The 18,072-nt window shown below is 47.5% G+C and overlaps 1 protein-coding gene across 1 annotated transcript in view; it reads left to right on the top strand.

Annotated features, from left to right (window-relative positions):
• The window catches only part of LOC126547316 (uncharacterized), a 225,237-nt gene that overhangs the window by 194,767 nt on the left and 12,398 nt on the right, over positions 1 to 18,072 (top strand). The window contains exon 6 of the mRNA XM_050195279.3: positions 13,040 to 13,120. Coding sequence (XP_050051236.1) covers positions 13,040 to 13,120 — 81 coding nt within the window. The remainder of the gene's footprint in view (positions 1 to 13,039; positions 13,121 to 18,072) is intronic.

Here is an 18,072-nt window from a genome sequence, read left to right as displayed (position 1 = left end):
CGAACTCATACGCTTATCGTTTGGGAATGGCCGAGAGCCCGATGTGCGATTCCTGTGGGTGCGAGGAGACCACCGAGCACCTATTGTGTACCTGCCCCCGCTACGATGTACAACGCCTCTCTCTGCGGGAAACTTTACACCGACTGGACTTAAGACCGTTCACCGAGTCAAAGATACTCGGACCGTGGCCCCACCCGTCACTGGCACGAAAAGCGAATCGTGCATTAGTGCAATACTTGAAGTGCACCGGCTTACGAGACCGTTTATAGTGTCCCTGTGCATAGTGTCCCGCCCACACGCACTCAGTGCTCACTTTCTACCCGTTTTCCTCTTTCGATTCCCCTTTCCCCCACCCCCAGTGTAGGGTAGCGAACCGGATGCTCTTCTGGTTGACCTCCCTGCCTTTCCTATCCTTGCTTTCTCTCTCTCTCTCTCTCTCTCTCTCTCTCTTAGCTCGGGCGCTCCTAATAAATAAATGCGAATTTAGTAATCGTCTTGCTCAGTAATCACTGCACTGAACTTTCAGAAATTGGTTGCATTTAAAAGAAAGGTGTCAAAGCTAGCGACTGTAGGAAGAAACATTTTAATTGGACGGTCATCTATTTATAAAAATAATTAGAAATTGCCAAACTGAAAACAAAGTATCAGGTTTACAACGCTGTAACTCGGCAATAGAAAACCATATCCTGATTTTATAAACTTCACCTAACAATACATATAAACGGACAAAATTCTTGTATCATGCATAGCTCTGGAATATACCGCTTATTTGTGAGTAGGACTATTGCGAGACTCTCGTAAACGTTGCGACAATTTCACCCAAGCTGTATATTCATTTCGAAAATTTGTCCGCTTTGGATGGTCTAACGGTTGCAGCGTGCAATACTATGGTATTTGTTTTTGGTGCAGAATTATGCATTTCTAAACTTCGTGTTTCAATTTTGTTATGCGAGAGCATCAAATGGCCACAGCATCATCAAAATTGAGTGAAAAATCCGGCGTTTGTAGCAGCCAAACAGCACCTAAATTCCCATTGACTGCGACTCCACGTCACGAGCGCGCCTCGACGGAGTAGAACGGGCGAATCGGTGTTGCGTGAGAGGGGGCATCGGTCAGCGCGACGCCACGTCACCAGCGCACCTTGGCGGAGCAGCTAAGGCGACGCGACACCGCGGGGTGAGACGGGTTGTCGTCGGCGAGGCAGTCACGTGACGCGCGCGTGCGGGTGCCGCCGCCTCGCTCTCGGAAGCCGGTGCTCGCTTCCCCCCCCCCCCCCCCGTATGTCTCTCCCTCTCATCCTTACTGGGTTTAGCTGCTGTGCGCGCCTGCCGGCCTCGGTGGCTGCTGCTGCTTCCTCGGTCTCTCGTCGCGAATGCGTTAGTGGTATGTGGCGTTGGCGTCGCATGCTGCTGCTGCTTGCTATGTACCGCCATAGTACACTACTTGCAGCGCAAACCTCGAAGGGCCACTCCGCGGGGTTCACTTGGACAATGATACTTTCGCATTCACAACTCGTAAGAAGCGCTTAGGTGTCCTCGCATTTTTTAATTTGCCAGCTTTCGGGGATTTTCGCAAAATATTCCACATCTTAAATCAATATTCTGGTTCCTGTAGTCACTATAGATTTTAACTTTTTCTCTCAAATGCAACAAAGTTCATTCAATTCAGTAAGGCGGTTGTCTCATAAAAGCATTTCTGCATATTGTATTTCTGCGTACCTGTATTCGAATAGGGAAATCGGAGTTGGCCTCGAGCAAGCCTTTGTTGTAGTCTGCATGGTCAACGTTTCTGCAGCTTCCGCATTCCACAAATTTGTGTGGGCAAGTCAATATTGTAGTGAAGGGCCCTACGCGCTGACACATGAGCCTCTTTAAAGTCCGCCGAATTTCGGTATAAAGGGTGTCCAACGTAAATTGAACCAAACATTAGAATATGCAAATGCCACCTAGCTGGACAGAACCAAGGTAACGTTGTTTGCCGTCGCTTGGAGATACTCGAACTATTTTCTTCATTCTGCCTAATTAGATAATTAGACTTAATTATTTATTCAACTTCTCAAATATTATAATTAGATGAAAACCGTCAATGAGAAAATTGTAGAGCAACATGAAAAACTCTCGATACAGTTTCCTGTTGCTCGATACGTGCTAGATAAAAGTTTTGCCGAGCGTGAAAGTAGTCCGCGAATACACGAAAAGTGCCTCGAACGCGCCAGTCGCCGGCAGTTTTGCATGTATGTGGGCTTCTTTCACGATCGGAAAAACACCTTTAAGTAGCACGTAATGAGCAACAGAAAGCTGTATTGGGAGTTTTTCATGTTGCTATACAATTTTCTAATTAACACTTTTCATTTAATTATAACATTTAAGAAGCTGATTCATTAATTAAGGCTAATTATCTAACTATGTGGTATGAAAAATGTAATCTGAGTATTTCCACGCGACGACAAACAACACTAGCTTGGTTCTGTCCAGCTACGTGGCGTTTGCATATTCTTAATCTTTGGCTCAAGTTACGTGGGACATCCTGTATACCAGAGTTTCTTGTATATTCCAGCCAAGTAGAAATGCCGTCCCTGCGTGTGGGAAAGCCTTAGCGTCGCCGCAGTCAACGCTTTGGATGTGCTCAGATGTAACACACTAGAGAGAAGCAGTCTATTAGTTTGCGCTTGTGTCGTCTTGTCCTTCCCTTCGTGCGTGTGTTTCGAGCGCAACCCAAAGTATGAATATGAACAGTGTACTAATTTCGACCGTGGGCGCATATGCAAATCTCATAGGACGCTAGGTAGGTATTTAAGTCTGCATCTGCAGTACAACTTTGTGAACTCGTTTTCGCATAAACTAGCGTGCAATAAAGACATTGCGAAGAGCAGATAATTGGGCGAATTGGTTTAAATTCATGGTCACGGGCAGCGCAAGACACGGGAGAGGAAGAATGCGAGACGACATCAGAGCCGTGTTCGTCGTCTCGCTTTCTTCCCCTCCCGTGTCTTGCGCTGCACGCATGCATGAATAAAGACATGATGATGGATTCTGTTCGCCCCTTACAACGCAGTCGCTGATTGACAACCATTGTTTCTGTGCATTAGCACAAACCACGCACCCGTAAAGTGCCGATAGTTGCTTTCATATATACACCAGGGCTTGCATGCACTTTATCCATTTGGGTAAATTTGCCCTTCGCGAAAGAGACCATAAGTAGCCGCGCATAAAAAAGAAAGTAGAAATGTAAAATGTAAAAAGCTTAAGGCAAGTGTCACTTCTTTGCCATTCTACGATCTTCTGTGTGGCAACTTACTAGCACTTGCGCAAAATTTTTGAAGTGAGGTAAGTTTACCACCGGTTCTTCCCTGATCTGTCGCGCTTGTGACTTATTCCACAGTAGCCTTCCATGTTTGTGCCGAAATCTTCCAGCAAAATGCAGCGTTATACGTTTCGAAGCTGCTGTTGTCTTACTAGTCAATATAACTTCGCACAGAGAACGTGATTGTTTTTAGATTGGCACTGTATAGGGGCCGTGCACTCATCAAGGATGGCACTATCAATTTATGCACGCAATCTCAGGACAGCCGGAAGGCTCAGCTGTTTTTTGCTTGACTGTCTTCCACCTCTACTGGACATTAAATGTTAAGGGAAATTTTTAGAGCAATTCTTTTACTATACTAATGCTAATGATACCGTTAGTGGCAGTAATTTTCTTTGAGAACTAGCACTGCTGGGCATTCGAGGACGTATTCCACGCGTCATACCACATTTCTTTGTAAGTAAGCAGACTACGGTAAAACGTCCGAAAACGCCGTGTAACAGGGAACCACTGAAGGAAGTGTCCTCAGCATTCGTTGAAGGAACACTTACCACCGCAGCTTTCATCAACTATCCTGTAAATTATTATTATTATTATTATTATTATTATTATTATTATTATTATTATTAATTTATTTTTGTCCACTGCAAGACGAAGACATGTCCCAGCGATCTTCAGTTATCCCTGCCTTGCGCTAGCTGATTGCCAACTTGCGGCTGGAAATTTCCGAATTTCATCGCCCCACCTCATTTTCTGCCATCCTCGATTGCGCTTCCCTTCCCTAGGCAGCCATTCTGTGACTCTTTTACGAGAGCCTACTCATTTCTTATTCGAATGTCAGACACACCGATATGTGACTCATGCTACTGTGAATAGACGATCGAGCGCGTGTTGTGTTTTTGTGAGCTTTATGACATCGAATGCGACGTTTTTCAACGTGCGCTAAACAAATGAGACAGCAGACCACTTTTAGAAACAATGATTCCGGACGATGGCCCCACGCGTCGGAAGCTTACAAAACGACGAGGCATTGCTACGATTCATGAAATAGACTGGCCGCAGTGACCGACTGCAGGCGTGAAGTGAGAGGCAACCGCACGTGTTCGCACTTAGTGTATCTTCTCCTCTCTTTTCTTTCTTTTCATCCCTTAAAGTTGTGGGGTCTTAGGGTCTCACAGGAGTACCGACCACCGCGGGTTCTAGCTTAGCGAGCCACAGGGCCGCGTCAGCCGTCAGCCTCTAGCGCCGCTGCGCGCGAGCTCAGGCCACAAGGGGCTACCGAGTGACGCACGCAATAACACAGTATTGCCCAAGTTGACGGAAACCGTTTATTGTCTCCAACGGCACCCAACACTGCACGAACGCCCGGTCCCGGGACGGCGGGGAACCAAAGGGGTCCCGCACCAAGGGCGAAAAATACAGTTAGGGGCGCCTGTAGCACGTCGCTGCGAGAGCACAGGCTCAAGCTGGGACGCGCCGCTAGGGAAAGTCCCGGCGGTTATGCTACTTGCTCTCGCGATAACCGATGGGCCAACTCGCGAGAGCTCGGGCAATCTCCTTCGGCTTGGGCCTCCGATGAGTGCGGCTCGGTGTGGTACGACCTCGCGCGAGCACTAGGCACCCGTTCTTCGGCTTAGCGTCGGGATAGGAACAACACGAGGTACACGCTCCCCGCACGGGCAAAGGCACCGTGCGTGAGCTCAGTCCTAGTCACAAAGGTGTCGGCGGACGAGAGGAAGCATGTACGTACCGGGCGCCGTCCCAAGGAGCAAGAGCGTCGCTACCGTCACGGCAGTAGCCAACAGGGGCCGCTCCGTGACGTCACTAGCTCCGCCCTCACCGCGAACCACCGCGAGTGGAGCGCCACCGCCAAAACTGGTTCGGAGCGAGAACGATGTGGCTTTAAGGATTGCAGAACAAGGTGAAATGCGCCCGCGCAATGGCGCGTCGAATTCCCCAAATCCCCACTAAGTCCTTCTCCAGTGTAGGGTAACGAACCGCACTTGCGCCTGGTTGACCTCCCTACCTTTCCTTCCTTCTTTTCCTTTTCCTCCTCCTAATGGTCCGCCGGTTATCTGCCCTACAGATTACATGGCCTGCTCTATCTTTTCTCTTAATGTCAGCTAGAATATCCCGTTTGAGCTTTGATCCACACTTGCTCTCTTCCTGTCTCTTAACTTTGCGCCTAACATATTTTGTTCCATCGCTCCTTGCACGGTCCTTAACGAGCTTCTTTGTTAACCTCCAAGATTCTGCCCATACATTATATCTACATTTAAATAGCCGCACTTTCATTGACCGTTATTAATCACGCGCTGCGTTCCTAATTATCCACAGTCACGATGTAAAATCTATGTTTTATACACCGTGACAACGGTGAATAGTTTTCTTCTGGACATTATATGAGTATCAACTAAATATTAGGCCGTGCTACATAAAATACTGAATCGCTTGAAAGTTTTTAGCATGGTAAATATTTCAGTTGGTGCTCGCAGTTTGGAAACTGTCAAGAACCCCTGATTTATTAGAACGTTCTGCATATGCGCATGACCTTGGCGTAAATTTGTGTAAACCATGGAGATAGGAGCCAACAACACTGTTGGCGTGCTGAACTAACTGACACGTGCACCGTGCAACGAAAATTTCCGCTGACACTTTATGGGGAAAGTTATGCATAAATACAGTATGCGTCTTGTGCGGTCTGCACTGGGATGCTATATGTGCTCATACTGCAACGATTTTCGTGACAAGAGTAGGACAAGTTGCAGTTGACAATACGTACGAGTGCTCGTGTGTCTTGGAGTGTCAAAGGTGAAGGTGCCGAAGCACACTGGTTGATCCAAGAATAACTAGGATCGCCTGTTTCTGTTTTGCGAGTGCAAGAAACGTATGTGCCATCCGCTAAGCTCGCGTTGCTTCTAAAGTGCGATTGAAATATGTACGATCAGACAAGGCCCTGGCAGTTATGAAGCAAGTGTTTCCGACTGCAAAGACGAGCATCATCACGTACTTATCTGCGGCCATAAGTATGGATGTTCCTGGATAATTCTTGAAATATGAAATTTCTTCGTCTGTTGCTCTAAACTCCTACGTCAGTTTGCGAGAAGTAAGGCGACAGAAGCAGGGCCTGCATTCACAAAATTTCACATCAATAAGTGGCTTTCGCAAGTGTCCATCGCCGTGTCCATCATGTCATGAGTGGTGAGCGCCTGAACATTGGCCGACGAGTAAACGCACATATATACGTAAAGAGAAGCGTGGCCAATATGGGCTCTGTTGGTCATTTCATCGGAGATGGCAGAATGCTTGTTTGAGGTTTCTTGTACGACGTTATAGCCTATACCAAAGCTGTATATCATACTGGAAAGAACAAAGTTTATTGCCAGATTATAAGTGTCCCGAAACAGGATATAGCGTGATCGGACTCGAATGAAAGAGGATATAGCGTGATCAGGCTCGAAGACAGCGTCCAGGCTTCTGTGAAACAACTAAATACGTATGCAGTCGCAGCGTTGCCTTAATAATAGAATAGGTCCGCGGCGCGGAGTCTTGTGGTGATGAAGATGTATTTTAGTGGCCACCCAGTAGTCATTTGCCTGTATGGTAATCACCATAAAGGCAGACGAAATTTCCTGACCTGACTGACCGCTTGAATACTGCGAGCAAAACGCTGTTACGTGGTTTAGTCATGGCGCAGATTGAAGAAGGTTTCTGCTAACTATATCCAACAACATGCCCTCAGCAATGCAGCAATAGATCAACGCTCAAAGCTGTAGAACCGAATTAAAAATCTATGCTTTGCGTTAGCTTCTGCGAACTGCGAAACATCTAAAGCCGGTTTATTTTACTCCATAGAGGCGTTGACTATGCCCCCATTTTGTGGGTATGAAGTTGAACGTGCGGATTTCAAATAATGGGCGGGGGTGGGCGGTAAAGAAAACGAGCGTGTCTATTTTAGGTGTTTATAAAGTGTACGCTTTGTGACCAGAAGACGCGGAAATTGCCCGTCTAGCTTAGAGTGTTGAGAAGCCACACACCTCTACTGGCTAATCTTGCGCCGCATCATTTTCTGAACTTTCAAAAGGTCACATTTTCACAGTTCGGGCGCGATTTCTGTTACTTCTGAAATATCCGCAAAGCACCGGCAAGGCACGTGGCGTAGCATTTGCCGAAATCCTTCTCTCTCTCTCTCTCTCTTTGGCTTGTAGATTTTACCTCTGTCACCTAATAATTTTTTACCATAATTCATAGCGCCTGAGTGCTTCTATTCCTGATGCCTAACGTGTGTTGCATGCAGTTGGGCGTTGGATTCCCTCATGCATTCACGAGTGAAATGGCGTAACCGGAAGCAAGAGTTCCCAACCTCGTCACCCGATCCCTCAGTTACCTTCACCTAACCATAATTATTCACTAGATACTGCGGGATGTGTATAGATAAAGCAGGTTACGTACTTCGCTTCCGTTTTGCATGAAAGTGCTTAGGCAATCGTATTTCAACGATGATAGCAATCTAGCAAGCGTGCAACCAAACTGTATTGTGGTTGGCACATAGTAAGGCAAGCTTAGGTGATGGAACTATTGTTAACTTGTGTTTATGCACTCTATTCAACTATTCAGCACACGAGGCACGAAATCAGAAGCACAAAGCGACGGGTTGTGTTTCATATTCAGAAAAGTTCATACGGGAAGTCTATAGCTGCTGGAAAATTTATTGCCTCATACCCTTTGTGTAAGAGTGTTCCATTCATTCTGTGGGATTAACCAAGAATGGGCAAGTACCCAGCGATTCAAGTGGTGGTGGTCGTAAACTTCATTAAAAAGGGGAAGGGAAAAGGGGGAGGTGCCTGAGACATTGTCGACCAGGTCACGTAGCAGCCAGCAACAAGTTGTCTATTCGGGCATATACTCAGTAGTCCAACTTTTCTGCTCGGCAATACAGCAGCAACCATCACATACCAAATGGCCCAAGTTGTCTATACAGGGTGTCCCAGCTAACTATAACCGGAGTTTAATAATGTGCATTTACCACGTAGCTGGACAGAACATATGTAATTTGTTTGCAGTCGCTTGGAGATACTCAAATTATTTTCTTTTCATTCCACCTAATTAAATAGTTAGTCTTAATTAATTAATAAACTTATCAAATATTATCATTAGATAAAAAGTGTCAATGAGAAAATTGTAGAGCGACATGAAAAACTCCCGATGCAGCTTTCTGTTCCTCGATACGTGCTACATAAAAGTGTTTTTCCGAGCGTGGAAGAAGCTTACAAATGCACGGAAAGTGCCTCGAGTGGCCAGTCACGGGGTAATTTTGCGGGCATTTGCGGGCTTATTTCGCGCAAATGCCCGCAAATGGCGACGCGAAGATTCGTAATTGCATTTCAGGAGTGTCCTTCAGTAGCTGTTGTGACTTTGGGGGATATGCACGTAGTGTGGCACAATAGTAGCAAATATCTATATTAAATGACGAACTATGGGAAAAAGGCATGCCACCGAGGTACACTTGGAAATACTCCTCCGGACGTGCAAATAGCCCGTGTACGTGGTAACCCGAAAGTATGTTCTCCGCATACCAAGCGCACTGTAAGGTCGTGGTCTAATGAAGTACTAACAGGACAATTCAAGCAGGAAACAATATTCAGTGTTGATGGATGTCATATAAACGAGCTGCTTAGTATTTACTACGGTTTTCTATCGCATGCCGATGTTCCCCGAATCAAGCCTACAAACATCTTCTCTAACTCAAGCACAACCGTTTTATTTAAACTTTTTCATAACATTTTTCTATAGAATTGCGCCTGTACTATAACCACCGCCAGTTTTCCTGCTCCAGCTGCCAACCGCTCAGCAAGAGACAACTTTGTTCCTCCCTGGCTCTCATCTCTGTCATTAAGGTACTACTACTGTCTCCTTAACCAAGTAAAGTTCCCATTCGCTGCGTCGCCTCCGCCAGTCGCGCGATTAAAGCGACAAGCCAGGGCACGCGAGTAAGCAGTGGGGTGGCTGGGTACATAGTGCCGCGGATAAGAGTGCACCGCGTACTTTTGTTCTCCGCCGCTCGGTTTCGATTATGGGCAGCAAGAGCAGAGAGACGGCTGCTGCACGCAGAGGAACACCCGAAACGTCTGCTGTCCCCAAGACGAGATAACGCGCTCGAGAGCACTCCAAAAGGGGGACCGCGCGTGTCCGCTCAGGCGAATCGCCAGAAGTGGCCCGCGCGATAGCCGTCCCTCGTCCGGGCCAGCGCTCGCATTATGGCTCTGTCTCCTGGCGGCACGGACAACGTCTTTTCCCCCTTCCCTTCGCTGCCTCTTCGTCCCGCAGTCCTTATTTCTTCCGTTCGCGCTTCACCGCGCCTTTGTGGTTCCATCTGAAGGATGGCTCCGATCGCTGTCTTTGTTAGCGATCTTGTCGGAAAGCGAAGAAAGTGTCCCGAAGACGACCGCCCGTGGGCACACCGTCTTCTGACGTTTCCTCTCGGTGTGTAATTCCACGTTCACGGTGCAATAGCGGTGGCAAGCTGTCTCGTTCGATTTCGCCGTGGCAGCCGGCTAAGCGTCATATTTTTTTATTATTTCTTTTGCGGGTCTCTCGCAAAACCTTCCGCCTTGCTCTCTCTAGCTTGACGGAACTGGCTCTAGTTGCGTTTTAGTTAATTTTTTTTTGTTAATTTTCAGGTAATTTGGAGCGTCGACACCGCGGTACTGGCTCATTGCGTGTTTGAAAAAAATTGCCCTGGTGATATGGCGGCATTCAGCTGCACAATTAGGGGTAGCATACAACTCCTTCATAGATATTTCAGAAAAAGCTTACATATACGTCCTTACATAATTTCAGGAGAGGCTTCAGACCTTTTTAGAGCGCAGCTCTTAGGCACCCGTTCCTGCGGCGAGCGTCGGCGTCGGCGTAACCAAGCAAACGAGTACAACAGCGAAGGATGAAAGAGCGAATGTGCAGCGTGAGATGAAAGACGCGATCCGCGAACGGTGGAGACCAATTAGAGCGGCCCGTTCAGTGACGTGCGCGCGGGAAACTGGCGTCATACGGAACCGTCCAACCGCTCGATGCGTACTCGTATCTGGTCTCAGCCGGACCGCTCGTTCCGTACTATCGTCTGCTCGCGTCAGCTCTCGCTCGCCCTTGTTTGGTTTGCATGGTTAGGTCTCGTTCGCGCTTGTTTCGATTGTCATGATTTGAGATTGTTCTTTAAAATTATGTGCATAAACCGAGACGGCCTGATGGAAAGGTTTTTGAAGACAGTGCGCTATATCCGATTCTGTACGACAAGACGGACCCTAAATACAAGGACGCGGAGGCGACATCCGCTACCTCATTCTCCTTGACTTTGGAACGCGGCGCCGCCGCAACCGAAGAGAGCACACCAACATGATTATGATCAGTGGCTTCGTAAGACATTACTCACGTTAAGAACGAAGAACGAAGTACGGAAACAGCGCCGACTTGTGAGCAGACGAAAGAAAAAGCACGCGACATCTCGCACCTACAGAGGGGAGGCGCGATTTCCATGCTGTCACGCGACTGCTGCAGCGGCTCTCCGCCAGTTGGTGCGGTCGCTTTGCCGCAGCTGTGTTTTAACGCCGCGGGGCGCTGTGCGCCTTTTACCGCTAGTGTGTATGGGGCTTTATGCGGCGACGATCGCTCCGAGATAGCGCCAGAGTAGCATGCGTCGTCTTTTCACCGATGATGTCATCGATAAGGCATGTGGCGAGCGCGTCCAAACAAAGCGCTGCATGAGCGGAGGTATGTCTGCGACGGCTGCTCTGAATCGCACCCACGCGTCACCCGCTTGCTACCTCTCGTGTTTTCCCGATTGGCGTGTAAGTCTCGCCACACTTTCCTCGTTTGCAACGTGCCGCACGAGACATATATCCACGCCAGCCAATATATCGCGAAATGAGAACGCGTATACAGCTGCGCTCAAACTTCACACTGGTGAGTATCGTATACGTCGGTGATTTTTTTTTTTTTTTGCTGCGTTCGCTTCTGTTAATCTAAGATGACGAGAACGCTGATTATAAACATGCTTATGCTTTGTCATTAAGCTATATGTCCCCGCACATGCTTTAAGATAAAATGTGTAGTACTCCGGTCGAGGGTTCCTGGTCCTCAGAAAGGCAGAGTGTGGTAGCTGCTGTGCCAATCAGAAACAAGTCCAATTCACTAATATACGTCTCGGTATAAAGAACTTCAGGTTTCAAGCCTCACTTGCTTCATGACATTTATATAAATCAAACGATTTGGCTCCTCAACAAATTTTAGGTTTTGGTCATCCTGAGCCGTGCGAGAACTTTTCTTGCTCTATTCTATTCCGCTCGCTGAACTGAATTTTCTTTCGCGTTAGATTAGCATCTTGGTTTGATTTATAAGTGAAACATTATATATATGCGACAACGCTAAAAAAATGCGCACAGGCGATGTAAAGGCAACAAACAATGCAGAACTCATGAAGCTGGAAAAAGAAATAAGAACGTACGCTAGGCAAGTGAAGTCAGGTTTTGCGGTTTGGTGCTGCGAACTATCGGTTTCTTCTCTCCGATTCCTTCTAAGCCGGGTTATGTAAGGATTTTTAATGGAAGTGTCGGCATCAGAAACAAGAGTTAAGTTTACGAAGAATAGTGTAAAATTTACAATATGTTGCACATTTGCAGAACGCTTGAAACAAAAGCAATACTAAGAAGGGAAACAATCTTGGCCCAATTTACTGAACGCAGATGTTAGGCCCCTTTAATTGTCTCGGCCATTGACTATCTGTTACTATTGTCTCATAAGCTTTCAAAGGTTATCTAGAGACCGGGCAGGGTTGCATCCTCGTTCACCTGACAGGCTTCATTTCGCTCGCAGCCGGTGTAAGTTTAGGTCACCCACTAGATCTTACTTCAGGCTTCAAGTATTGCATGCCCTCTCTGGCGTGATAGAGTTAACTTGCTGCCTGCGTTACTACCGTCGATAGTCACACGCACATGGCGCCGTGGTCTCAACTTACAGCCCAGTCACTGTGTGCCCGCTTTTAAACAGCTTAGTGTCCTTTGATTTATCAAAGAAAAGAAATGAAAAAGAAACATTGAAATGACGGGCGCGAATGCTTCAAAAATATTCCTTTCAGGTTGACTGATTCCTCAGTACAAAAATAGCAAAAGCCTTCTTTTCAGTTATATTGAACTGTTTTCGTACCCTGTGGAGCTTTCCATCGCACGAAAGTCTGATAGATGAAATTGAAAGGACTTGCGCTAAAACAGGACAGGGACAAACCGAACGACGTAGATAAGCGCTAACGTCTAGCTGAACTCATTCGATACGGACATATATTTTATACTATGCGAGCCAAAAAAATGCCATGCATATAAAACATTAGCCATAAGTTATTTGATACCCAGCCACCGAAGAGAGCAACGAACCAGCGCTACTCGACACCTATGTCATTGGGCCCTAGGTGTGCTAGTTTCCTGCTTGATGTATTGATCGATGCCACATTTGCGCGTTCTTTTTTTATTTCAGCTGCCTCTTCAATCTCACGGTTTCACTGAGATTTAAGTTTTAAGACAGTGAAGAACGTTCTGTGTTCCATGAGGCAGCCGTTTGCGCGACAGTGTGCCACTAAATCTCCAACAACAGCAAAAAAATGCTATGGAAAACCTAACTTACAGATCCAGACTAAAATCATTCAAGAAGACGAGCTTTCAGCAATGCATTTGCTGTTTTCTATTCCAAACAGGTTACCCACACAACGCCCTGCCAGCTATGCCAAAGAATGCTCTTGACGCTCATACCCACAATCATCTGCGCAACATGCAAGGTGAGTACACCGCCGGTGAAGTTTGTCAAACAGTCGCGTTGTTCTTACTCAAGCGTCAATTTTGTACTGCGTGTTAGCTCGTAGACGGGATGGCACGCGTATGACAGAAAAATAGCCTTAGAAACATTGGTGCGCCTTCATGAATTGAAAGCAGAGCCATGACCGATGCAAAGGAACCAACTGAGAAAGTGTCACTAAGAAAGCTTCGTAAGACAATCTAAGCTGCCCAACGCCTGGCAACGGTGACCATGGAACGTGGAAGGCATCATCCTTACTTGTTGCCACAAGTCAGGATTACTTGTTCCACGCCACCAGTGGAATGAGCGAAATTGATTCTTTCAAGATTACAGTACCTATAACACCGCACAAGCCAGGAAACAAATGGCGTGTCACGGTAAAATCTGAAAGTGCTGCGTCATGTTCCTGTATGTATGTGACGTTGTTGTGGATTCCACGCTCTTGGCACTACGGAAAGCGTTTCCAAAAATGCCACATTGTGACCACCTATGAACAGAAGGAAGTTCAGAATATCGTGCCACACTATTTAAAAAGAGTGGCCCAGCAAAGACGCCTAAAGTCTTTCACGCTGGTGGTACAACTGTATTCGTATCCGAAGGGGTTTATCGAAAGAACTCACCAATTAAAGGTCTCAGATTCGAAATCTAAATAGAAGACCTTAGTGAGTTCTTGTACATATCCAATCAAAGACAATGAAAAAGTTGTTTCCTTTAACGCGCACTCTTTTCCCGCAATCTTTATAACGTTGTGTACGCGTTGGTGCATACAATCGGCGTCAAAAATTTACCAATCTCGCGATTTGAAAAAAGAAAGAAAAACTAAGCGGAATATTTCAGCAGCCTTGACACGCAGACTGGTATACTGATTTCCATCCTGTAATATTGTATGCGAAAAGCATAGAGTTTTACGGTTCTACCAGCTACGGCCACAAAATGCTCGATAAATCAACGCTTTCTCAGATCCTGCAGTCCCTAAACTCGACGTCGACCGTACCTCCTCAAACGAGTTAAGATACTCCATCGTAACATTTACGTTTGGCTAAATCATTATCGTTTCGTTTTAACTTATTCTTCATTCTAACAGTATGTCGTTTCTTTTTTTTTTTTTTGAGGCGAAAAGGTGTCCCGTAAAAACCAAACCCTTGACACGTACTCCTAATTGGAATGAGAGGCACAAGGGCATAAATACTGTCACCTAACAACAGACGTAAATATCTTGAAATGCAGCCTTTCTTCCGTTTTAATGGGATAACATTTATGCGGACGATCGAGGCGCGTTTACGCCATCGTTGTTATTGTGCTGTCTTGGTATTGACGCTGGATGCGCCACTCTTGCGCGTGGAGCTACATGGTCTCCAGAGATGTTTGGCGTGGGTTTGGCTGCAAAAAAACGACAAAGTGAAGTGGACGCACCGTCAACGATCCGCTCAATCTCCTCGGTGGCGGAGTCAGGACAGCGTTCTGTCTTCCACTGCTGGCAAGAGCGTTGTGCGAACCTATACTATGAGCACACTAGCGGTCCTGTTGTGCCACTGTGTCTGAGTGAAACGGACAGGAAAGGTCAAGCCAATGTTATCTAAAATGGCACTGGACGCCGACTAAGGCCGACGTCGGTCTCATCTGGTGCGTCATCGAGGAGCGACGCCTCTATCGCCACTGCGCCGCTACTCACCAAGCCAGCGTTGTGAAATTATCGGTAACTCCCAGGGTGCTGTTCCTTCTGCCTAGCAGCACTTGCTTTGCGCGCTGCCATCGCGCCATGTCGCACGCGCGTGTCGTTAAAACACCGTCCGAGGTGTTTGTGCGCGACGCTATTGCCGTCAGTGTTTCGACCAAATGGTGAAACTGCCAAATGTTTTCTGGATACTCAGGCTTACTAGATGGGTGTTGTGATAGAGATGTCAACATTTATTGAGGTACTTCTGACGTTGCAGCGTCGAGTTCAACTCGATTGGCGCGTCCAGTTTCAACGTCCTTCGAAGCGTGCTTTTCCGCAATTGTTGTCCGCACGCGGCGAAGCGTACCTAAGGGTACACGTGTACTCGTTGCTCTCTTCTTTCTTTACTCTCCCTTTCTTTCGCGACTTTCCTTCGTTTTATTTTGCAGTAACAAATCCGACTCACTCACACTGTGCGAAAGAACACTGTGCGAAAAAAGAAAATTATTGGGGTGCGTTACAGAGCAGCATGTGCGAGAAATACCGTAAGCAATCGCTGAACCGAGGCACAGTGAGCGACGCACCTGGACACGGTGCGCGTTAAACGAGCCGTCCGTTGGCACGAACTACATGCTCGGGCCAATAATCTCGGCTTTCGTCCCAGCACTTCTCTGCCGCTGCAGCCGGGCGGCCGATAGGATCGCGTAACAGGATCAATGGCGCTGCGTCCACCGCTGCGTGTCTCCGCCGCTCTAGCCCCGCGCTCGTCGGCGTTTCGGTGCCGGGGCTCACGCGCGCGTCGCAGTGAACGGCGGCTCCGGAGACGTGTTTGCCTCGGGCATGATGCGCTTTTCGTGGCGCTCAGGCGCGCTCCGGAAATTGACTGCGCGCCCTCCTCGCCTCGAGCGGCTACGGCGGTCGACGCTTCCAAGGACGACCCACGCGATAGCAGCGCGTGCTGCGCGACAATCTGTTCCTCTCTCCGGCATCATCCTCGGATGAGATTGCTTTCGGTACTGTCGTCCTTTCTCTTTTTTTAATGTTCTCGTCCGTTCTCGTCGCCTCGTGGGTGGCCTATGTTGGCGGTTCTTTCCCCCTTTTTTTTCTTTTTTTGATCTCTCAGCTAAGCCTCGGTGTTTCCCCCGTTTCTAGCTATGTGTCTAGTTAGGTTATCACGAGTATTGAGTCTCGTCAGTCGAGCTAACACTTTACTGCACGGACGGTTCGTAGGAGGAAGGTCCCTTGCGCGTAAGAAGGCTCGGCAAGGATACGACGTACCTAGCAGTCACCATACCTGTACAAGACGAATGTCCACATGGCGCTTGCGTCAGTTCATAAAGCATTTGCCAAGCAACGGTAAGACGCAATTAACTTTAACAATCGTCAAAGAAAAGGCATCTGCGTACACTAATATTTGCATTTATTTCACACAATAATTGAGCGGCAGCCCAGTGTTGGAAGCATCTGGAATGAAGGATTCCTCATTTAAGGGACTGAAAATTTTCAGTGATATTTCCATAAGTTCAACTGCTTCTAAAAATAAAAAAGGAAAGTCCCTTAAAATTGTCCCTTCGAATATAATTTTAGCGCAAGAAAGGTCTGCTCTTTTGATGCGCACAGCTTGACAGACTGGAAATTACGGGTGCACATCTGAACGCTGCAGCTTCTCATTTACCATTTTTTCTTAAGCTAAATGATTTTTATATCTTCATGTGCTTCACGCCATCTGATCTTTAGCTTCGTGTGGAGTACTGAAGCAATTTCTGACTTATTATCAAATGGTCCTTTTCATAAAAAAAACACCACCCGCATCATCTTCCTATCGCTCTCGCTTATTACCTTGGGTATACCTTGTGATATACGCTCGTTCGTTACGGTTTAGATATGTTGTAGAAGTCGCCTATTTGCTAATTCATCAATTATCTTTTCTTTTTTCAAGTGAGCTCGTTAGTTTTTAAGTATTGCCCATGCTTATACGTGCATAATTATCTGTTGGTGATAGGTTGCCTTCTAAGTACATTAATTGAAGCTTAGAAGAGCTGAAAAGAGTCTTTGTGACCATTTCTCGCCGTTCCCAAGGTCATGTCGAAGTCAGTATAAGCGCAAAGTACTTGGGAAGCGGAATCTTTGCTGGGTAACGAAAAATTATTGGTAAATAATGTCCGGACTCATTAACAGCAAATAGAAAAACAATGTAAAAATCGCTTAGCCACGTTCCGATAACGGCAGAGTTTCCCTAGAGAGCACAAAAAAAAAAGCGCAATAGTACGAATTGACAAAACGTTTGGGAGACCCGTAGTCTGATAAAACACAAATTAAGAACGAGTAAACTCACGCGGCAGTACATATTTGTGAAGCGGAGAGCGCCGGTGGAAGGCCACTTCTGGCACGCTCCTTTCTCGGAGCCCTGGCCGGCGCGCTTCTCCTGCGTTCGTCCTCCCCCGCTTCCTTTCTTTTCGGCCTTCAGCTGTGGCAGCGCACACGACGTGCGCCAGCCGAAGGTGAGCGACGGTTCGTGCCTTGCGCGCTTGAGCAAGACTCCTCCGGAAGTTAAATAGAGGGCGTCGGCGTCGCGCCCCGGCAATGCGCCGCAAGCACACATCCACACACGCAGAGCGCCCGACGCGCCTGCGCTTCAAAATTGACCAATCACGCTCGATATTGGCAGTCCCCGAGGAGCGCAGCAGACAGCGCGCGCTCGACAGCGAGCAACCAGAGTTGAGCGAACTAAAAACAAAGCATGCACCGGAGAGGCGTTAGAAGAGCGGGGCGCGACAAGGGAAAAGCTCGGGGAGAAACCAGCGGGGTTTGCGAAGAACTTCGGCCGCGCGTCGGAGGAGGGGGAGCAGTTTTGAAACGAGTTTGCTTGCGCAGTGGCAACAGCGCCGCCAGAAGGCCTACAGCCGCCGCCGCCAACGACTGAGGCGCCAGAATGCGCGAGGAGGGAAGCGAGGCCTGATAGAGCTGCGAGAAAAAAAAAAGGAAAATGTAGGCGGGGAGGGGATTGAGTTAGGAGGGCGCGCGTGAGGCGTGCGTGGGCAGGAAGCAGTGCTGGAACCGTAGAGCGAGACAACAAAAAAAAAAAGGGGGGGGGGAGGTGAGGCATAGAAGCGTTAGGCAGAGGACAAGCCTTGATTACATGTAGGGGATGACTTTGTCGAAGTGCGAACATTTAGTTTTGTTTCGGCCAGTCTCGTCGCGCGCCAACCTGCTCGCACCCTCTGCACTTTTGTTACGCCCTTTCAAAAACGTTTTGTTCCTTGCATTCGTGGTCTCGG

The sequence above is a fragment of the Dermacentor andersoni genome, chromosome 1 (genome assembly GCF_023375885.2).
Source record: "Dermacentor andersoni chromosome 1, qqDerAnde1_hic_scaffold, whole genome shotgun sequence".
Classification (NCBI taxonomy): domain Eukaryota; kingdom Metazoa; phylum Arthropoda; class Arachnida; order Ixodida; family Ixodidae; genus Dermacentor; species Dermacentor andersoni.
Note: the sequence above shows the minus strand (reverse complement) of the source record. Positions and strands in the feature narration are given on the sequence as shown.